A 24,234-nucleotide genomic window follows, 5' to 3' on the forward strand; every position below is an offset into this window, starting at 1 on the left:
CTTTTAGTAAAATAATAGGTAAAAATATTATTATGGTTTTGATCACAGACATATCTGTGGTTTTGATTTTAGCTACTAGTATCAGAAAGCTGCGTGTTCAATGCACGTCGGGGTCCCACAACTGTGGAGGAAGGAAGGTAGAATACCTCCATCGAATAAGTGAAGTTTCTCGACATACTCGATTTGCCGGCCGGCCTCAATGAAGATTGTCCGAAAGTTGTATATGTGCTCTGTAACGAAAAAATTTCGCTAGCGCGATTCAGAGTGAGGTGTCGTACAATATACCTAATGAAGTTTTTCATCTTTTTATTTTACTGCAAATACAAAATAAAAATTAAACAATGGTAATGTAAATTCTAAACAAACTACTACCAAAATACAATTAGAACAAAAATCATTTGACTTGTTTATTTCACCCAGAGGCCAGAGGCGGCTCGTGACAAAATTGTATAGGTGTTCACTTGAAATAAAACAACGAAAATACAATAGCGTTCGGGATGATTTATTACAAAAAAATGAGCACCACATTTTATAAATGTCTATAACACTAAAAATTACAAAGTACAGGCTATTTCAAAACGAATTCAATGACTAGGTATCAATAATTAGTAAATCACCGAATTTGCATTCGCGAGCGTAGGTATCCATAGTGTTTGTCACTGACGGTCACTGACCTCTATAACTTATAGTTATAGAGGTCAGTGGTGTTTGTTGTGTAAACATGTATGTATTTGAGTAGTTAGTAGCATATTATATTCTGAATTTCTGATCCATGCCTATTCACTCAAAACTAATAACACTAATGATTTGTAACAGTAAATTATTTCAATAGGTAGGTATTTGAACATTTCCCAACAAGACGTAAGAATAATTATTCGTAGGTATACAAGATACAATAACAAATCTAATACACTATTTATTATTTTATTATTTACTAGCGGTCCGCCCCGGCTTCGCCCGTGGTACATGTTTACGTTTTCTCTCCATAAGAAGTAATAGCTAGAGAGCTAGCGCAAAGCTACCTGTATGTATTTGACCAGACCTGGATTTTTGTGTGTTGATTCCCCTATACCTACTATACATGAGATGAGGAGTCACTAAGCCCAGAGTGGTGGACGGGGCGCGCGCTTAGGTAAGACAGGTGGAAATTTTTGGCGAACTTTGAAACCATTTGACCACGTCTGCCATTTTGATATTTGAAAATAGATTATTATTACTATCGGAAAATAACAATGGCAGACCATTATCACGCGGATAACATTCTGGCAGACACTTATGAAAGTGCTGAAAAAAATACAATTTTGAAAGTATTTGACCAGATCTGCCATTCATATATTTTATTTATTAGGGTCTTAAAAACTTATTTTCGAAACGGCAGACATTTTCATTGCGTACAGACTTCAGCAGACAACAAAACTTTACAGACTTCAGCAGTCAACAAGACTTAGCTTCTACATGGTCAGATGTATATATGTATTACGTTCCCTGACCTTACATCAATGATTTACTTTATTAATGTTTTTATGGTCATTTACATTTAATTTTGAAAACTATGGAATAAAATTTATAAATTTGATGATACAAAACTAAATATACATTTGTAAAGAATCTCAAATATAAAGTTGTGTTGCAAATAACAAATCATCATTTAAATATTTAGTTTATTTCTTTATTTAAGAAACAATTAACAATTACAAAACAACATAAAAAAACACGCATGCATTTATTGAAATGTTCATTCATCATCACTATCGTATGGCGTTGTGTGACTCGTCTTCATAATCCATTGAATCGGATTCTGTAAAAGTAAAACGTAAATTATATAATAAAAGAAATGAGTCATTATAAACTTACCTAGTAAGGCAATGCCTTTGATGTCGCACGATGCCGCCGCGCCGCCAGTGTAGGTACTTCTGCTGCTACATGAAAATATGCTAGGGTTGCAACAAATGGGAAATAAAACAATTGTGATTATTACTATTATGATGTAATCATTTATTCATATTATGTACATTCAAAACAATTGCTATTATTAAATCTGATGTAATTATTTTTTCATAAATATATAATTATTATTAATTACATAATATATTGCACTGTGAAATATTTACGTATCACTTTATTTTTGATGTTCTTAATTGTCTTTTATAAAATTTAAGTGACGCATTCGCATTGGGATCAACAATCCGATAAGAAAAGAATGGAGACAACATATACATAGCTTTGATTTCAATTCTACAGATACAAAATATACAATCTATCTTAAATGATACAACGGATGTTTCCTGCGTTTTCTCGTCAAAATACCGAAACAACGTAATTATTGTATAGTAGTTGGGCGTGAAAGTAAAAAAACAAATGAAAAGTGTTTTCCATATGATTATTTATTAAATTTACGCGATTAAGAATAATTTCAACGATACAATTTAGTAACCGAGAATTCAGAGGATTAAAGAAAATACCTGCCTGATCATTTTATCAAACTCTAAAAGAATTATGGTTATTTCGCATCACTCGGTTTATTAATTTGGTAATAATTATTAAAGGTAGTTACAACCCTAGCCATTGAGTCGAACGGTAGGCAACACAATATCGACTTTGTGCGGGTACATATGGTACATTTCTTCTTGCTGTGAAGCGTAATTATTATTATTAAGATTTTTTAGGCTATTTTGAATCAGCTGTTCTAATTTAATTCTAGAAATTTATTAAAACGTGATTTTTTTAAAAGTATATTATGAGTTTATAAATACCTCAACCAATAGTTATTGTGTCCTATCCTCATTTCTTTATATCTTGGTAGTTAACTAAAGTGTTAAATTTACATAACCTCAACAACAACATTTACACTGCCACTGCACTAAAACTAAACTAACTAGCTCTCTAGCTATAAGAACCATCCTCGTACTTCAAGGGATATAATAAAAAAAGAATTATCGAAATCGGTTCAGCCGTTCTCGAGTTATGCGCTTACCAACACATTTTGCGATTCATTTTTATATATAAGACTAGCGGTCCGCCCCGGCTTCGCCCGTGGTACATGTTTACGTTTTCTCTACATAAGAACCATCCTCGTACTTCAAGGAATATAATAAAAAAAAGAATTATCGAAATCGGTTCAGCCGTTCTCGAGTTATGCGCTTACCAACACATTTTGCGATTCATTTATATATATATACTAGCGGTCCGCCCCGGCTTCGCCCGTGGTACATAATATTTACGTTTTCTCTACATAAAAACCATCCTCGTACTTCAAGGAATATAATAAAAAAAGAATGATCGAAATCGGTTCAGCCGTTCTCGAGTTATGCGCTTACCAACACATTTTGCGATTCATTTTTATATATAAGATAAGATTATGTGAAAATAACCAGGAAGGTGAAAAACATATTTACGAAAACATAGTAACATAATATGGCTGTCGCTACAATAATTATATTTCAATTTTATCTTTTTATACCTAGTAGAACTGGCCGACGAATAAAAAAAATCGTATTAGAATAAATACAATAAATTACGGAACAAAAAAAGGATTGTAACTGAATTAGGTATGTTTGTTTCTGGGCGCACCATTTTCGACGACGCGACGCGCGACGTAAGCGTATAGGTATAGGTACCTACTTTGCTAAAACAAACTAATAAAATTGTGTGTCTGTCTGAAAATTCGGAAAAGCATATTTTGCAAGTTTGTAATTACTTTGATAGTTTACCGATTTATAATAATTGTAATTGTAATTGTATAATATATAATTTGCAATGTGGTGAAATTTCATAAAAATCACGGGCCAATTTTTTGTTTTGAATCCCACCGAAAATATAATTGCGTTATTAGAATAATTAATTACTATACCTACCCACGATCAATTATTACAATATAGTCTCAAATGCATACTAGAGAAATATTGCAATTTGATTCAATTAAAATGCATAGCATACAAAAATAAATTCACAACACAAGAAATTCCGCGCGCAAATCATAGCGCGTGTCAATGAAATCAAGAATGTTTTATATCAAGCCGACGCGGACGACGACGCGACGCCGAACAAAAGTACCTACGACGGACGACCACGCTTCGAGTTGCCAAACAACATGAGTAATAAATTGTTTACAAAAAAAACAAGTTTTCCATTTTTCTGTATGAGTAGACAGAACTTCAAAACGCCACCTGCTACGGTTTATATTATGAACGATTGTTATAAAAATAAAAGTTATATTTGTTGGTGTAAACTATTTTATTGATCAATAATTTTGGAATTTAAAATTGTCAACATTGATTACAATAAAACGCAGTTTTATTTTATTACACTATTGTTTTTTTTATCAAAACATGTATTTGAAGTACCATATAATATTATGCTGATCCAAGCATTTTCACTCAAAACTTATATCACTAATGATTTGTAAAAGTAAATTATTTCAATATACATTTCATAACCAACATGTAAGAATAATTATTATTATTCCTACCTACAACAACAAACCTAAAACACTATTTACTATAGGAAAATAACCAGGAAGGTGAAAAACATATTATTATTTACGATTTCGACGCACTCGACTTTTAGTAAAATATAGTAGGGAAACATAATATTATGGTTTTGATTTTTGCTACTAGTATAAGAAAACTGCGTGTTCAAACTACTTGTTTGTCTGTCTGAAAATTCGGAAGTACTTTGGTAGTTTACCGATTTATAATAATATTGTATATATCGTTGTTTAAAAAATATTCAAACACAATAAAATATGATATATGTACTGATTTATCACTGGTTTCAGTGATGAACTGATGAGTCAATTATAGCCACTATACTTTCGTCATACGTGTGTATGATTGATGTGATTTGCAACGTGGTGATATTTCAGAAAAATCACGGGTCAAATTGTCCCACCGAAAATATAACTGCGTTATAAGAATAACTATACCTACGATAAATTATACATAATACAATATAGTCTCAAATGCATACTAGTGTAATATTTTATTTGAATCAATAAAATAAAAAAATAAATAAAAAATAATAATAATACAAAAATAAATTCACAACACAAGAAAATCCGCGCGCAAATCATAGCGCGTGACAATGAAATCAAGAACTTTCGAGCCGACGCGGACGACGAAGGAGCCTAACAAAAGTACCTACAATCATAGGCGGCTCGTGACAAAATTGTATGGCCGTGTTCACTTGAAATAAAACAACGAAAATAGGTACCTACAATAGCGTTAGCAGTACAAAAAAAATGAGCACCACATTATAAATGTCTATTTATACACTAAAAATTATAGAGTATTTCAAAACGAATTCAATTATTATTTAGCAATAATTAGAAAATCCCCGAATTTGCATTCGTGATCGTATTCATAGTGTTTGTCTACACTAATATTATAAAGAGGAAAACTTTGTTTGTTTGTTTGATTGTAATGAATAGGCTCATAAACTACTGGACATTTTACCAATGTTTGCAAGTTTGTGATTACTTTGATAGTTTACCGATTTATAATAATTGTATACTTATATCATTGTTTAAAAATATTCAAACACAATATGATATAGGTACTGATTTATCACTGGTTTCAGTGATGAACTGATGAGTCAATGTTAGCCACAATACTAATCACTTTCGTCATACATGTGTATGAACTATGATTGATGTGATTTGCAATGTGGTGAAATTTCATAAAAATCACGGGCCAATTTTTTGTTTTGAATCCCACCGAAAATACATATATTACTAATTGCGTTATTAGAATAATTAATTACTATACCCACGATCAATTATTACAATTTACAATATAGTCTCAAATGCATACTAGAGAAACATTGCAATTTGAATCAATTAAAATGCATAGCATACAAAAATAAATTCACAACACAAGAAATTCCGCGCGCAAATCATAGCGCGTGTCAATGAAATCAAGAATGTAATTTTATATCAAGCCGACGAGCGACGACGCCGAACTAAAGTACCTACAGTACCATTTACCTTCAGTGTACAATACAGTTTACAGACCTACGACGGACGAACAATAATGAGTAATAAATAAAAAAAAAACATAGTTTCTAAGGTCATTAGTTTTATTTTATTTTATTGTTATTTTCTTTGAACGATTGGAAATGAAATTACTCAATTTTTACACAGAACTTTGATTTATTAGAATTATGCTCATTATGCATAAGATAACGAACGCGAATGCACGACATCTAGCGCGTCAATGTCTAAACATCGCCTTTCGTTTAGACATTGACGCGCTAGATCTGTAATAAGTATATAGTCTATGCGCTAGATGTCGTGCTTTATGTCGTGTTTCGCTTGGCAAAAGTCACGCACACTACTGTAGAAGTGTCAAATTTTTCCGGTATTTTACTGTTGTTTTTCTAAGTAAATATTGTAAATTATTGATTAAAAAGGTCGAACGCGCACACATTTCATTATAGAGAAGTGATAAAATGATTAGTTTTAAAGAAATAGTGTCTGTGTTAAGTGTTTAGAGGTAATCAAAAATGTATGGAGGGACGGTCGGAACATCAACCTTAAACATTGTAAACAATGTAGTGATGTTGGATATTTTATCGATAATAATTTACGACTTTGAAGCAGTCGGAACACTAAGCTTTTAACGTGCAACTTCTTTAGGCACGTTGGGAGTAAAATTTCATGGTCGCGTCATGGCAATACCGTCACGTCATGAAGTAAGACGACGATTTTGGTATCTATGAATCTTGTCAAAGAAGTTTCGCTTTTGACATGTGTGCTCGGCACACGCGCTCATATTTTTAAAATATAATAATATTTAAACTATAATTTCAATATCAGGGGATTTAATCAGTGTGACTTATTTTTCAATACATAGAAATAATACGAACATAAATAAAAAGTAATTTTTATTGAGAAAAAATTATAAGTACTTCATAAAATCAGGCTTTTCTTTACCTACCAGACAATTTTCTTCATCGTAGAACTATTTTATGAATATAAGATATTATAATTATTTACAATAGAATAGTCAGTAAATGTAGTAAATGTCAAAAACGCTTTCTATACGATAAATGGAAACACGTCAGATCTATTAACAGAAAATTTCATCGATATCGACATTACGCACACACCTCTAAACTTTTTATTTACAAATAAACTTACAACTCTGATTACTATCAAAACTGAAACAAAATTCCATGCATTATTAACAGCACATTCACCGAACGAGGTTTAAAGAAATAACTAGTGATGTTTTGTTTATCGATAATTTTAAATTTATGCGGTTTAATATCGACTTCGTTTTTGGAAGTTGAGTCGAATTTTATGAAGCCGAAATTGGAACGAAATAATATCCTCAATAAAGGCTTATGGGTCAGGAATAAAATTCCGAAGCCTAGTCAAGCCAATTCTTTTATATTTAGAGCGAATTCATTAGACGCTGATAACATGCTTCAGAGTAATTATGATTTGTTTAATGATAATTTTATGCAAAACGGGCCTGTTCTATCAAGCTATGTTGAGAGAAATAAACGATCGGCGTACAGTGAGTATTTCTTTTTATCATTTCTATTAAGTAGGTAGGTGTGTTGTTTGATACGTTAAAAATTTTAAGTCAGATCGATACATTTTTATGCAATCTTTTAATGCTGCTTTCTTTCATTTCAAAGATAAATATCCTATGGTACCTACTATTAACTAATCGCTTTTTTAAATACTTATTTCCCATGCAATTTTAGATAAGAAACAAAAAAGACGTAGAGACAATGTTAAGAAATGCAACGACGCTAAATGTGCGAAAGATCATACCGAAGAAGGCATTCATAAACCTGATGTGATAATAAATAAACTAAAACCCTCCGTTTTTAATGACTATCCATATGACGTATCTGATATATTGAATAGCGAACATAAATATGACGATAATAATGAAATAAACCAAGATTTAAATAAAATGGATATAAACGAAGTGTTGAAAACAAGGCCTGATGGTCTAAAACAAAAGAAACTAGATAACCAGGAACTAACAACTATATTGTCAAATACAACGAACCATACTTCGATTAATGCTAAAAGAAGCATGTCAGAAACAAAAGATTACGAAACGAGGCTAATTAAAAAACTTGAATTCGTCGAACCAATTAATAAAACAGACATTGATATAAATAAATTAGATCGTAGTGTATTTGATAGAGAAAAGGACGTTGTTTGGCATCAAACAGCGCCTATTGATGTTAATGTCTATAAAGTATTGCCTAAAACGGACGATTCGATACGATATAAGCCAATATCTGAGAGAGGTTTGATCAAGGTTCTATCCATGCTTACGAAAACATTCAAGAAAATTATGAAACAACATAATGATATTAAAGACATACACAAACAACTCCGCTCTATGAACGAAGACTTTATGAAAAACGTAAATGCTTTGAATAAACAGTTCACTGATTTCGATGCAAAATACTCCGAAATTTTAAAAGTCAATACTGAGTTAAAGAAAATGGAAGAGAAACTTAAATCAAAAGAACAATATTTCAATCAGAAAGAAAAAGAGTTTTCAAAGAATTTAATTGATTTCGAAAACCAGCAAAGGAAGTTCTTAGCACAACAGAAACAATTTTACAGTGTACAAAAGTTGATGCTTGAACAGAATGAAAAAATAAACCTAAAACAGAACATTATCGCTAAAACACAGAGTGAAATTTCTCATAGGCAGAACAATTTTGCACGCATTTTGAAGAAAGCTAAGCAGATATATTCTAATATGAAAGTCCCACAGGGAGTCACATTGAATTCAGGTATTAAACCAAAAATTTTCAAACCGAAACAAGAATCAAATGAATCACCTACTTCAACTGTAAGACCTACCGCAAAACCAGTTAAAATTAATTTATTAAACATACCCGAAGACACACCAATACAAAACTATGATAGACTAATATTAGACGAAAAAGATTATCAAAATATCGATGAGTTAATATACAAATATTACTTTAACAATACATTCATTGATGATATTATGCGAACCAAAATATTAGCTAGCTTTGGAAATTCCGAAAAGCGAAACGCATTGATTAAAAAGAATAAACGAAATGAAGCCACAGATAAAAAAACAACAATTCTTTTGCCTGTTAACAAAAATGAAATGAACAAAGATTTAAAAAATCTGCAAAGAGAGAGACGATGGATCAAACATTCTAAGAAAATTTTGAAGAGAAAATTATCAACAACCACTACAATTAAACCTGATCTAAAAAACAAAGAAATGAAAGGAAAAATGGACGCTTTGAAGCCAAATCCTTTTATTGTTATGGCAACTAGCTTTTGCAATGAATTAGGACACAATTCAAATACGCAAATTTTAAGTTGGTGCATCGAAAAAGCTTTACGTAGACTTCAAATTATGGGTAAATATTTTTCTGATTAATTGGAAATAACTCATTCAACCATATTTTTAATAAAGAATAACTATTTTCAGATACACAATTTTTAAATCAAATGAAAACATCTACAGTTGCAAATAAATCTAAAGAAATCATGAAAAAGCTAATAAAAAATGAAGTTGCACAGCCAACGACTCCGTCAATAAAAATTGGTAAGACTTATTATGTTATTGGTGAAAATTTTGCTTTGTAAGTACAACTTATAGTTCCAGTATCTATAGGTATTGCTTTAGGACTTCTTCGCGGGCTTCTACTATTCAAATGTTATTTCTTTTTATAAGTATAACTAGTGGTCCGCCCCGGCTTCGCCCGTGGTACATATTTAGTATCCTATGTCCTTCTCCTGGCTCTAAACTACCTCCCTGCCAATTTTCAGCTAAATCGGTTCAGCCGTTCTTGAGTTATAAGTGGAGTAACTAACACGACTTTCTTTTATAAATTATATAAGATATTATTTCAAATAGATATACATAATTTCTTTAAATTTATAGTAATAAACAACTTTATAGAGACAGTTGATAAAATTACAGATTTGCAAACACATACTCCTATAGAAGAGACATCAAAACCACAAACTCCGAAAACGGTTATAACTGAAAATTCAAATATCGTCATGTTCTTTCCCGGTAAGAAACAATACCTATGTTTATAACATAAATGATTAACTAGTAGATATTTTTAATTAAATAAATTGTACATATTATAATACAACATTTTTTACAGATAATGAAGAATTGGAGTCTAATTTGAAACAATACGGTAATATTTTTTTTGGGTTTTCATGAGTTATAAAATAAAATACATACTATATAATGAATTTCATGATAGAAAAATATTGTGTTTTATTACAGAATTGATACCCGACACCGAAGGAACTGTGTATTTTGATCGAAGTTTGCATTCAAGTGACATCGCAAAACTTACTAATTTTGGTACGTTTATTAGTTAGTTATTTATTACCTATTATAATTAAATTAACTCCATAAAGAATTATTTCTTCAACTTTCTTTTACTGATTTCAAGAGCGATTTATTCATCCCGTTGTGTTGTCCCCTGACCACGCACCCTGTAAAGTATTCGAAACGTTGCGTCAGCATAAATAAAAAAATGTTGTACGTGGTTTTATGAAACCACGGTAAAAGTGAAACTGTTCGAACGGTTCCGAACACTGCTTTGTGTAGCGCATGTCGCGTGATGGTCGGCTGCCGAGTAGGTATACCTACTCGGCAGCCACGATACACGCGACATGCGCTACACAGACAAAAAAGTTTGAGACGATGTAATAAAAGTTTCACTTAAAAAAAAAAAACATTGCCTTTAAAATCTCAAAAATAATTTAAATGTTTCCACCCTGTATACCTACATTTTTTATTTTTTTAATAGGCGACAGCGAAGGCTTTTCAGACATAATGCCAGGTCTAGACAGTAACTCCAGAGTAGAAGTGGACCCAAGGGCCTTTGATTTCCAAGCAAGAAGACGAGCTAATGTACAGAGGTATAACTAGGATATTTTGTTTCCTTTTTATAGCAATAAGAAAAGCGTTTACAATCGTAATCGAGTGTCGATTTGCCTTTTTCTTCTGTGTCTATAAAATATTCACATTTTAACAATTATTTAAGGAGCAAAATCAAGTTAAAGGTCTATTTTATTTTTCAGGATCAACGAAAGAATTATGAAAATGGTTAGAAGATAATATAATTGATATACCTAAGTTTTTTAACTGTACAAATTACAATAATATAGTTTTATTCCAATTGCAATATAAATAGGAAATAAATTACTTCGTTCTGTGAAAAAAATGTTATATTGGAATGGTAAGATAGTAGAAAGTAGTAATAAATTCTTACCTACATTTAATATGAAGTATGTAATGAAAGGAGAACAATGTGATTAAATAGTAAATAAATTAATAAAATGTGCTAATAAGATTTTTGTTTTATTTAATCCTATTAATGAAATAATGTGTGAAATTGTGGTGTTACAATAATTAGAAGACTTGTTTGCTCTAATTGCTAACCGATTTAAGATGAAAACAAGAAACAACAACATCTATGTCTACTTAATTTCAATCTATCGATAGGCAAAGTATTTTTTTTTTTTAATAAAATAAACAGCTTAAATTGTTTCGTGGAACAAATTTAAATTCAAATTACATTTATTCGCAAGAATGTAGTTACAAAAAAAGGTGTTATTACAATGTTAAGGCGCTAATACATTCTACCCACTATCTGGGTGTGCAAATATTTAAATGGAAATACGTTAAATTACACTACAGTGCCAAAAACTTATCTGACCCGGTGGCAAAAACTGGAACTACGTGCCGCCATTTTGAAATGTCACATTTTCACAGACTTTTCATACGGAATATTTTGTTTATATAAAAGAAAGCGACATCAGTGACACTGTCACCGGGTCAGATAAGTTTGTGGCACTATACACTAATTCTTCACGTCACAATAGTTAAAGTGTCAATAATTCTTCCTTGTCACAGATTCCGCAATGTGTGTACCTACATGGTAAAAGTCGCGCCTTGCGTGGTATTTTTTTTATATTATTAGCGCTAGCAGCCCAATTTCTTGTGTCTATGATCGACTGTCACTCACATGTCAACTGTCATTTTTGACTTCGAGGTTCGAGTCAAATTTGCACAAGTACCTATTGATTTGTTGTGGTGTTTCAAAATAAGAAAATTATTGGTATGTAATTTGATGGTTTCGTATTTATTTGATTGCAATTTAATGCTAAGTATTATGGAGAGTTACGTATGATTTGTAAATTCCATTATTTAGATACCTAGTCAAGCAAACCTTCATGCTAATTATTCATGAAATTTTTACATTTAATTGTGAATTGTAATCGAAAAATAAAAGAAAGAAGGTGAGGATATACCTTTATTAGCATTACATAAATCATATCATCAATATGTATTGATGAACATTAATTATTAAGGTAACGAACGACAAACAAATTGTTCCTCATCATCATCAATATATATGTTTTAAGTTTTAACCTAAGGAAACTTTATGTAATCGTTTATTATTCTTCCAGTCATACCAACCATGTTACCACGAACGTATTACACCGACCACGATATCAGAAAGCGACAAATCGACACGCTAAAAATATTCAATGCTAATGTCGCAGAAATCAAGGAATTTAGCGAGTACAAAGTTGAATTCACAGCAAACAACAGAAACATGGTGTTAAATATCGTCCTACCACCTGAATTCCCAAATGAGAAGCCAGCTATATTCATCAATCCAGTTTTCTCGCATCCATGGTTAGCCGATAATTCAAACCAAGTTATAGGCGCTCCAGGGCTGCTTAACTACACATTACACTCTGATTTAGGGCGTGTAGTACAAGCTATTATAAGGGAATTCCAAAGATCGGCGCCAAGTATAGCTAGTGAGGATAAATCGACAGACACAAGCCCACAGTCTCATATAAGTGTGAATTCCATGATGTTTCCGGAGCTTAGTGAGTTAACGATAGAAGAGTTGCAGGAGATACTGGAAAATCCAGACTTGCAGGTAAATTATTTATAGTTAAAGATATTTATACTCAAAGAGCTAGCGCGCACGAGCAACTTTGTCTCCGCAAGTATTTTGTCTCCGCAACTATTTTGTCTCTCCACCCATGGGCTAGTATGAAAGTGCGCGCACGTAGCGACGCAACTCCCCATACAAATTGATGGGAGAGACAAAAAAGTTGTGGAGACAAAGTTGCTCGTGCACGCTAGCTCAAAGAGAAAAATAACGCAATTTATGATCATGCACAATAAGCATTTTAAATTAAAGTAGGTATAAGGTAGATGTTAACTTTAGTCTCATAATTTTGCTTATTGTATTCAAACATTATAGTAATTTGTCTTTCACTCAATTCTGTAAAGTATTTTGAATGTTTTAATTTTAATTATTGCATTCTAAATAACTCATTGAATAACAGGCAATGCATTGTAATTAAATAATTATAATAATAATTTAATTATTAATATTGTAATGCATTGGGTAAACTTTAAATTAATTACCTTATCACAAAACCACTTCCAGGACAAGTTACTAGAAAACAATCCGCAGTTAACAGAAATAGACTTAGAAACGGAAGAACTGATGAACAGCATAGAGGAAATAGCGCAAGACAACCTCGCCAAACAACAAATGTTAGACGAGATGAAGTCCAAAGTACTAGATCGGATATCCACCATCGTCCAACTGAAGATGAACTACGAGGAACTAAATAGAAAGTATCAGAAGATGTCGGAGATGTACGATCCGCATAAAATAAGGGATTGCTTGAAGAACGCAGCGATGCAAGCCGATGAAGACGCGGAGGCAATCGCTGAACAGTTTTTGTTAGGTAAGTAATTTAATGCAATGGAATAAGCATTTGTTTATTAAGGCTGCAGTCTAGCAAAATTGCGTTTTCAACAAGTTATTTGACAATTTTTTCCCGGCTAATGAAATGATAAACTGAATTTTTTTTTCTTGTTTATCAATTAGTGTTATATACGCAATGCGCGTGAATTTTTTCACATTTATAAAGTTACTTTATGTTACCTTAATCAGGCCTTCAAGATAAGTCTCTTTCCCCCAAAGACATTTCGAGCTAAGTTTGTGCACTCACTACGTTGCAACCGATTACAATTTATACAATCTGATCAGCGCATTATTATCCTTATATAGTCGTTATTAAAAACTGCTGAATACAATTGCCGAAAAACTTATGATTTTCCTAATTAGAACGTTATAAATTCATTAAATTTCCCATTTTTTGCCTTACAAAATCTATTGATAAATACTGCTAAAAGTTATTTTTTCCATTAATTTATTCGAGTTGGTTGAAGACCAATGAGTATTAATCCTTTAAAAAAAATTTTTTTTGAATTTTGATAATTCTTTAAATATTAAAAAAATATTTAAAATAATTAGGAAAAATCCTAGCGAATTTCTTTAGTCGCGCTCCTTGGGCCGGAGCGTTCTGACGTGTGCTCTACGCTCGATTTTCCTTCATACCGAAGTGAAAGTTGCTCTACTTCATTAAATTTAATATTTTTGTTAATTGATTATTTTTATCTTAGTTTTGTGCAAATATTCGTATTTTTAAACATTTGATTTCGATATGGAAAATAAACGAAAAAAATACGCGTGTAACTACTAGAAAAAAAATTATCTTCGAACATAAAGTTAATGAAACCAAATAGATTGCAAAGGTGATTGGCAACAATTTCTTTATTTTACGGGGTGTCAGTAAAGGGATGTATATTTCTTTAAAACTAAAGTAAGCTCATAAATTTTCTTATAATATATTTTTTTTTGAAGTTCCAAAAATGTTTATTTTTCGTTTGAGAAATACGAAATATAATATAGACTTGTATTGAGAACTTGAACTTCCCAAGTTCATCCGGGGAAATCCCCATACGGGGAAAATGATTTGTTTACTCCAAAATTATATGCCGAGGTGTTTTAATTTTTTCTTCTAGTCATTTTCAACGTAGCGGCATGTTGTTTGATTATTAATTTTGTAACACAGGATGTTGGTTCTATATTCTGATCTTACAGACGCGCTGACAAATTTAGTCCGCCATTTCTAGTTTAGTCCACCAACTCTAAGTACCAATATTAAAACGAATGGATTATCATCACATCATCAAAACTCAGATGTAATGGAAGATCACAATAACATAGAAAATTCAGTGGGTGTTGAGAACTAAACAAACACAAGTTACAGAGACGCGAAGAATAAAAAAAGAGGACGAAAACGATAATTCGTTGATGCTTTCCCTTTTCAGAATTGATTGATTCGAGACTTCAGCATTCGATGCCCATCAAGGACCCATCCTATATCATTCAAGCGATTGAAAAAAAAAAGAGATAAATCCAGTGCAACCGATAAAGCATCAGAATGCTAGCAAAAGATTAATTAGGTTTATCAATATAAATCTATATATTATACATAATATAATAAATCTGTAGCAGACGCGAAGACCGACATCCGCGCGGACGGAGTCGCGGGCGGAAGCTAGTCAGAAATAAATATCTTTGTTTTCATTTGCGTATTTTTCTATTTTATAATTTTTTAACACAAACATTACATTTTGCACGCCTCATAAGCGAAGCGTTGAGGTGGGTACTACTGTCACTTCGCGCAAAACATCTGATTTTTCAAACTTAAAATGTCTTTATGTATCATACATTGCACTTGTAAGATAATACATACACACACATATTAAGAAAAAACACTATTTTTAACATTCATGATATTTTTGATGTCATTTTTGTTATTTAAACTAGTTAAAAAACAGTTTAAAAAAGTTCTGTCTTGGACGTCCGTGTGTCTGTATGTGCGGAGGATTTTCTTGTTAACACGATAGCGACCGAAATACTTTACTAATCGAGTCTTTTTTTTTCTCTTACGCTTGAGTATGCTCAGGAATAGAACCCTTTCATTTTTCAGGGTCTGATTCGATGTGGTTTAATTGTTATTAAATAAACAAAAATAATAATTAATAAATATTTAAAAAAAATTATGAGGCGTGCACTTTTGGATTTTCCAAATTATTTTTTATTATATACAAAATTTGTTTATCCGTTTTATTAGTTAAACTGAACAACTTTCACTAAGAAACTTAGGTCGAAAAAAATGTATAGAGTTATGCATTTTGTATGGAAAGCTTATTTTTTTTTATATTTCGTCCAAATTTCTTTGTAAAAGTTGATCAGTTATACAGGGTGTACCAAAAAGTAGTGATGAACGGAAGCTGAGAGGTAGAGGACCTAGAGGGCTATCCGAATCACCCCCATGTATGTTATGCGATTTTTCGTATTTTCGGAGTTATGACGATTTTTTCAATTTTTCACCGATCGCCGAGTACGATGATATTTTCACTCATGCTGACGTCAATGATTGCGGAAGATGCTTGATTTTTTTTGTGTGCTAAGCTGAAAGATAGGCCAATTCAGTATGGTAACATTTACTATCGTTAGATCTTTGAATGGAATAAAAAAAATAATTAAATGGCAAGAAAGATAAAATTACCCAGTATGTTCACCACTTCAAGGGCCTGTAAAAAAATAAAATCACATAAAAAAATTTTTCCGTTTGACTTTTAAAAACTTGCTCTATCTATCAGATAGCTACCCTGAAAATTTCATTTTATTATTCAGAAGGCTTCAATCGAATAATTTAAATCTAAATGTGGTAAGTGCAAAAATTGAATTAACATGATGATCATTAAAACCAATAAATAGGTGTTTAATTACCAGAAATTTTTAAAATAACCCCGCTGTTGCTCAATGCAAGTGCGACATCACCGTAAAAAGTTGTCTTTTAAATGTCTGAATGCCCTTTTATCATTTTTAATGGTTTCTTCTGTTACTATGAATTTCCGGGTTATTTCGTCTAAATTGTGGCATTCTCTCAAGTAGCCGAAGTCTTTTAAATATTCCCATTGAAACAAATCAATGGGGTTTAGGTCGAGGGACCGTGGAGGCCAGGCTTTAAGGCAGGCTTCACCGGCGCATGCGCAGGCTGCAACGACCAATCCATCTTTCAGGGTATCTTGGCCCTTTAGCCTGGCCTGCACGGTCCCCGGACATAAACCCTATTGATTATTTTCCGTGGGGATACTACAAAGACGAGAGACTGCCACAATTTGGACGAAATAACCCGGAAATTCATAGTAGCAGAAGAAACCATTAAAAATGATAAAAGGGCATTCAGACATTTAAAAGACTACTTTTTACGGTGATGTCGCACTTGCATTGAGCAACAGCGGGGTTATTTTAAAAATTTCTGGTAATTAAACACCTATTTATTGGTTTTAATGATCATCATGTTAATTCAATTTTTGCACTTACCACATTTAGATTCAAATTTTTCGATTGAAGCCTTCTGAATAATAAAATGAAATTTTCAGGGTAGCTATCTGATAGATAGAGCAAGTTTTTAAAAGTCAAACGGAAAACTTTTTTTATGTGATTTTATTTTTTTACGGGCCCTTGAAGTGGTGAACATACTGGGTAATTTTATCTTTCTTGCCATTTCATTCTTTTTTTTATTCCATTCAAAGATCTAACGATAGTAAATGTTACCATACTGAATTGGCCTATCTTTCAGCTTAGCACACAAAAAAAATCAAGCATCTTCCGCAATCATTGACGTCAGCATGAGTGAAAATATCATCGTACTCGGCGATAGGTGAAAAATTGAAAAAATCGTCATAACTCCGAAAATACGAAAAATCGCATTACATACATGGGGGTGATTCGGATAGCCCTCTAGGTCCTCTACCTCTCAGCTTCCGTTCATCACTACTTTTTGGTACACCCTGTATAAACATGAAGTTGAAGATATCAATAGAAAGTATTCGCAAATTTTGTGTACTGATAAAAAAAAATCACCCGGTGTAATTTTCACGAAAATTGTTTCAAATTGTCATTTTTGGTACTTATTACGAATATTAAATTATGCATACGAATGATTTAATTTTTAAAAATTAAGTGGAGCAACTTTCCCTTAGTACATTTGTATTATTTACATATAGGATGACAGGATGCATTTGTTTGCACTACTAGACCAAGCCCTTAAGAGTTTTATAAATTTTATTTTATTTTTTCAGGTACAATATCAGTAGAGACGTTTATCCTAAAGTTTGCGGAAAAACGGGCTCTCGGTCAAGCAAGACGCGCCCGTGAAGAGAGGTTGGCGCATCAATTAGCGCAATTGGATAAAGCTACCACATAAAATGCGTGTTTTTTTTTCTTTTCTTAGTGTCTCGAGAAGCTAGAATTAAAAGTGAGAAGTGTTTCATACATTTTAACCTGCCTTTCTGGTTGCGACTTATGATGTTTAACTAGTAGGCTAGATTAATTATCTACTGAACTGAATTGATGAATGAACTGATTGAATCTACTAAATTTTAAGTTTGAATGATGAAATGATTATCAGTACACAACACACAAAACCGTATCCAAATTGGTTAAGCAGTTTGTCAGATTTGGGTGAATAAACAACAGTATCAATGTTATTGTAAATGTACCGGATTATAATCTCTGATGCAATATCTATATGCAGTTTTAAAAGTTCATAGTTTATTAAAATGGACTATAATAATACAGGGTGTAATCGTTAAGTGGGATAAATAATGGGAGTGTTTCATGTTACATTTTTGGGTATTTCTCATATTATTTTTAAAAAGTTATTATTGTCATTTTACTCATTAAGTATAGTACTTTCAATATCAGTTTAAAGTTTTTTGATATCTGTAATAGTTACGGAATAATCTCACACACTTATCGATTACACCCGGTATACAATTTTACTCATCTATACTAATATTATAAAGCTGAAGAGTTTGTTTGTTTGTTTGTTTGTTTGTTTGAACGTGCTAATCTCGGGAACTACTGGTCCGATTTGAAAAATTCTTTCGGTGTTAGATAGCCCATTTATCGAGGAAGATTATAGGCTATATATCATCACGCTACGACCAACAGGGGTGGAGCCACGGGGGTGAAACCGCGCGGAGCAGCTAGTACACATATAAGGGCCAAAGTGCAGGCAATACTAGTATAAAGTTAAGACTCCTAAAAATGATGATATAGATCGTTCTGTATCAAAAGTATTGCCACATTTTATAAAATGAAGTCCTCAAATTATCTATCCATATGATTAGAAGGTAATTAAAAAGTACTTATAAATTATTGGAAAAGTATGAAATAAGGGCCTTTTATACAGTTAGAAATAAATAACATTCCAATACCTCTTTATAATACATTTAGATTTTAGATGTTTCATTGTATTTTGTGTGTTTGTCTCCTGGTGCTAAGAGTAAGACTAGTTTTATATGCGAAAGTTTGTATGTCTGTATGTTTGTTACCCTTTCACGCAAAATCTGTTGATCCCATCTGTATGAAATTTGGTAGACAGATAGCTTATTGTCTGGATTAGCATAAAAGCTACCTGAGATATTTTTAAAGAACCTGCGTCTTTCGCCTTTCGAAATCTTTAAAAATGTCCCATTTAAAAAGCATTTGAATGCTATAAAACTAAATATCAAATAACGGCTACATTTTGAACCAGTACCTACCTACCTTGCGAGTGAAGCCGTGGGCTGCAGCTAGTAAATAATATTGTAATTTAGCACCAGGCTACATATGTAAAAAATATTTATTCTAGTTATAAGTCCCACATTAATAAGGGAAATGTTGCAATAATTACATACCTTTGTAAATTGATATTTAATGGTTTCATTAATAAAATAATGTTCCCTAAAACGGTGTTGTTTTTTCATAACAAAACCTTTGAATTATCTACCTGGATAGCAATCACTTTAGTGCAAACATTCATAAAAATTGCAATAAATTTTTAAAATTTAAAGTTTTTCAAATTAGCTGTACCGCGCGGTTTTACCCGCATTACTCAGCTCCTTTTGGTTTTAGCGTGATGATATAATATTATGTACAGTGTATAGACAGTAATAGACTTCCTCGATAAATTGGTTATCTAATAGGTACAGAATTTTTCAAATCGGACCAGTGGTTCTTGAGATTAGCGCCTTTAACCAAATACAAGCAAACTTCAGCTTTATGATATTACTTGTAAGTATATTATCTGTGATATTAGTTTTTTGCTTATTTGTGAGGAACTCGAACCCAATGTCGCGAGTACGATTCGCTCTTAACCATTTTTTGTTATATATTTTACTTATGAATAAATGACTTGACAATAATAATAATTGAGCAATAAAAACTCACCGGGCTCATCTCCACCTTCTTTTTGCTATTCTTGATGAAAATTAGGTATTTAATTTCAAAATAAAAACGCACGTACTTCACTACCTACATAGTTCCACTGTTTTTATTAAATTTTTAAATTACACAGTACACACAAAAATTAAAGTTTCGAAATATCATCATCGGGTGTAGATACTTGATCAATTTTGAATTAAGAATGAACTTAACATTTTCTTTAAATTTTTTTTCGCTATACCACAGAATAAAAATAATGTCCCAAAAATAAAAGCTTTAAATATTGTAAGTTGTACCAAGAAACAAGTTTTGTTTTTTTTAATTAATTGTAGGCGCGTAATATTTTATGACACCAATGTCTAATTAAACTTAACAAATTTGAAAGGTATTAAAACAAAGATTTAACGACTATTTGTTAATGTTATCTATGTTATGAATACGAACTACGGACTAAGGTATCCAATTTTATTCATATTGTGAATTTCACAAATAATCATAAAGATTTACGCAGATTTTCTGTTAATTATCTTTTGAATATAAAGAACCATAAAATTGGTTTATAAATTATTGTTTATCAATAATAATTTATATTGTATAAAGATTTGTTTCAAACCAAACTATAATTTCAGCGTATAATAATTCTAACCAAACTTTATTGTACTCAGTACTGTTAATTCTTAAGTTTTTCAATAGATGTCGTTAACATGATACGGAACTTGTATCTTTTTATTTATTAATGTTTATCACAAATACTAGAATACTGTAGTTGTCATTACCAATGTTATTTGTGTATTTAATAAAACTCATAAATATTTGAAAAAATGTTAAAGAATAGAATAATAATCGAACATGCAGCTTTTGCTCTATCATGGCAAAGGCTCAAAACCATGAACACAGAGTCTTGGAATTTGGTAAAAAGCAACCTCACAGATAGGTGAAGGAAAAATTGCTAAAAGCATAGGAATATTATAGTTACAAGATAATAAAAAATAGGTTTGTTCGTAGCTCTAAGTGCGCGAGCTCGACTCGCAATTGGCCGATTTTATTTATCCTGGAAACGAGAACTATTGGAATTTTTCTTCGACTACACGGGCGAAGCAGTGCTTTCCGCCTTTGGCTTCGCATTTGTTTAAAACCTTATACATAATTATAAATTATATTCGAGAAATATAAATCTATAACTAAAAAAACCATATCAAAATCTGTTGCGTAGTTTTAAAGTTTTAAGTATGCATACGGAGGGATAGGCCGGATAGCGACTTTGTTTTATATACTGTGGTGATGATACTATTATCAGTAGGTAATCTAAAACGTGACTATATTATAACCCTAGGTTAAGGTAAACGAAGTACCATTAATTACCTTTACGAAGGTGATGATTAATTTTCTTAAGGGAATAATTAGTTAATTACAATGAAATGACATCTTCAAGTGGTTCTCAAACTTATTATACGAGTGCTCATACGGATTTTTTTATGAATTTCACAAATAAACACGTTATAATATACTTCACTAGCTCCTTGTCCATGTATTAATACTAGCTTTCCGCCCACGGCTTCGCCCGCGTTTTCAAAGAAACCCCGCATAGTTCCTATGACCTATCCTAAAATCCATTGAATATCCTATGTGTTAACTGTTAATCCAAGTTACCCTTTATATTATGTGTGCTAAATTTCATTGTAATCGGTTCAGTAGTATTGTCGTGTAGCAAACATACACACCTACACATACATCCTTCTGCAAAAACTTTCGCATTTATAATGTTAGTAGGATAATAGGATTGTAATAAATAATAATACTAAAACAATAAGATATCCACAAGATATCGAACTAGATATGTTTCAATTTACACAACTACGAAACAAGATGATTATGTTTTTCGAGTGTATACGTATAATTCTTTCTACTTTCGCAATCCGGTGGACGGATTTTGACTTATGAGCTGTCATTGCAATCATTATTTGTGGAATTGTGGTAGTGACATGGCTTTATAGTTTATACTTAGGGCTGATTTTTCAATCCTTGGTTAAAACTTATCCGTCCAATAAAGTAGTACACGATAATATTAGAATGTCACGTAAACTGGCAAATACGGCCAATTAGAATACGTTTTTAAAATGGTACCTATTAGTATTATACATTATTCGACGAATACGTTTTAACCAAGGATTGAAAAATCAGCCCTTAGAAATATAAATGAAGGGGCGTTTCTTGTTTTCATAATAATAATAATTCTTGAACTTTAATATCTAACAAAAAATGTTAAAAACACTTTGAGAAACTGAAGATTGACTATAATTGAGTGCGATGCAGATGAACAGATATCAAATCGCGTCGTTGCCAATTATTAAATCTTGTAATTTTGACTTTAGAATTTTGAGAACACGGAATACGTAGTTCAATCTATAACAAAAAAAATGGAGTGTCTGTTTGTAATATTTGAAATAACCTCTTTTACTAAACGCATGCGGAAATATTAAACACGGCACCGTACATATAAATACCAAAATAGTATATTTTTTGTCTAAGTAGGTACTTATCTGTCTGTTTTTTTTTTCAATTAGGTAGGTACTATGGCTATTGGCTATTTATATTACAATAGCTATGCCGCGCGGTTTCGCCCGTATTGCTCCGCTCCTGTTGGTCTTAGCGTGATGATATATGTATAGCCTATAGCCTTCCACGATAAATGGGCTATCTAACACCAAAAGAATTTTTCAAATCGGACCATAGTTCCTGAGATTAGCGCGTTCAAACAAACAAACTCTTCAGCTTTATAATATTAGTATGTATAGATTTGTATTGTGTTATGGATAAGATACTTTATGGATTCGTATTCTTTGATTTAAATCCTCTTTTTCCCTAAAGAAAATCGATCAGTGAAACAGATGTATAATGCATCTGCCCCTTACCCCACTAGGGGACACGGGACTTCACTTTTAACGATATAAAGTTAAATAAATACGTAAGGTATTTATTTATGTGCTTAATATAGCTTCTAGTCAATATGTACCTAACCTATGACAGTTAATAAATGGGTTTAAAATATAATTATTATGTATGAACAATGTCTGTAGTATAATTACCTATGTCTATTATTAAAACGAATAAATTATTGTTAATTATCTTGTAAACTATTCACGTGACATAGAAATAACTCACTTCAAATGCTATGTTTCTTTTGTGTAAAACACGGAAAATATAATCCATACTAATATGATAAATGCGAAAGTAACTCTGTCTGTCTGTTACTCAATCACGCCTAAACTACTGAACCAATTTGCATGAAATTTGGTATGGACATATTTTGATACCCGAGAAAGGACATAGGCTACCTTTTATTGCGAAATATGTACCACGGGCGAAGCCGGGGCGGACCTCTAGTTTTAATATAAAAATTAGGGATGTAACGATACATGATTTTGCCGATACGATACCGATACCGATATTTGTAGTAATGTATCGGCGATACCGATACCGATACCGATATCGATGGCTTGGTAGAAAAATAAATAGTGAATTATGCATAAAAAGTTACCAACATTTAACAGAGACTCAACTGTTAATCGTATTCTTTTAAATAAAAATGCCAAATCAAAAAACAACAAAACCATTTATTTTAGTATTATTATTTTACAAAGTCAGTTAAACTTTAAGTAATACACATACAATCAGTACCTAATAAAAGTTTACTATTGGTAGTTTTTTCAGAAAACTAAGTGCGCACGCGCGGCCGGCCTTCCGCATCGTTCATTGGGCGCGGTTTTTTGAATTGTTTGATATCGGTATCGGTTGTTTTATTATCGGCGATACCGATATATCGGCTTGCCGATTAATCGGCCGATATATCGGTATCGGTATCGGTATCGTTACATCCCTAATAAAAATGTTGTATTGTTCCAAGTAAGTTGTTAGGTAATTGATAAAATAATATTTTTTTGATATGATTTGAAACAAATATTATATTATGTGCTACTATAAGCTTCCGCCCGCGACTCCGTGCGTATTTTTCCGTATTATATAAAAAGTATTCTATTTTATGCCTGGATAATAACTAATAAGGTAGGT

General features: G+C 31.8%; 2 protein-coding genes across 3 annotated transcripts; both read left to right on the top strand.

Annotated features, from left to right (window-relative positions):
- Window positions 1–7,225: 7,225 nt before the first annotated feature.
- On the top strand, window positions 7,226–11,155 carry LOC149475433 (uncharacterized). Its single transcript, XM_089713284.1, has 8 exons — window positions 7,226–7,520; window positions 7,714–9,381; window positions 9,453–9,569; window positions 9,948–10,043; window positions 10,141–10,176; window positions 10,269–10,349; window positions 10,801–10,912; window positions 11,075–11,155. Exons 1-8 carry the CDS (start codon window positions 7,226–7,228, stop codon window positions 11,109–11,111), a joined length of 2,442 nt encoding a protein of 813 aa, XP_089569410.1. The 3' UTR covers window positions 11,112–11,155.
- An 856-nt stretch (window positions 11,156–12,011) lies between these two features.
- On the top strand, window positions 12,012–18,294 carry Vsp37A (Vacuolar protein sorting 37A). 2 transcript variants are annotated; one of them, XM_089713476.1, is made up of 4 exons: window positions 12,012–12,114; window positions 12,467–12,951; window positions 13,471–13,777; window positions 18,039–18,294. In XM_089713476.1, the coding sequence occupies exons 2-4, from the start codon at window positions 12,478–12,480 to the stop codon at window positions 18,161–18,163; spliced, it is 906 nt and encodes a 301-aa protein (XP_089569602.1). In that variant the 5' UTR covers window positions 12,012–12,114; window positions 12,467–12,477; the 3' UTR covers window positions 18,164–18,294. The 2 variants fall into 2 exon arrangements, with proteins under 2 accessions (XP_089569602.1, XP_089569601.1); XM_089713475.1 differs by having other exon boundaries at window positions 12,042–12,295.
- The last annotated feature ends 5,940 nt before the right edge of the window (window positions 18,295–24,234 follow it).

This window comes from Colias philodice, chromosome 30, assembly GCF_061535455.1.
Source record: "Colias philodice isolate Cphi_HAF_F1 chromosome 30, ilColPhil1 Martin Lab GWU primary, whole genome shotgun sequence".
Taxonomy (NCBI): domain Eukaryota; kingdom Metazoa; phylum Arthropoda; class Insecta; order Lepidoptera; family Pieridae; genus Colias; species Colias philodice.

Excerpts from the sequence above, each read along its gene's own strand:
- Vsp37A (XM_089713476.1), top strand. The coding sequence starts at position 12,478 with ATGTTACCACGAACGTATTACACCGACCACGATATCAGAAAGCGACAA. Across the intron at positions 12,952-13,470 it reads TGGAAAATCCAGACTTGCAG|GACAAGTTACTAGAAAACAA; the intron begins GTAAATTATTTA and ends AACCACTTCCAG. Across the intron at positions 13,778-18,038 it reads CGCTGAACAGTTTTTGTTAG|GTACAATATCAGTAGAGACG; the intron begins GTAAGTAATTTA and ends TTATTTTTTCAG.
- LOC149475433 (XM_089713284.1), top strand. The coding sequence starts at position 7,226 with ATGTTTTGTTTATCGATAATTTTAAATTTATGCGGTTTAATATCGACT. Across the intron at positions 9,382-9,452 it reads ACGTAGACTTCAAATTATGG|ATACACAATTTTTAAATCAA; the intron begins GTAAATATTTTT and ends AACTATTTTCAG. Across the intron at positions 10,913-11,074 it reads AGACGAGCTAATGTACAGAG|GATCAACGAAAGAATTATGA; the intron begins GTATAACTAGGA and ends TTTATTTTTCAG.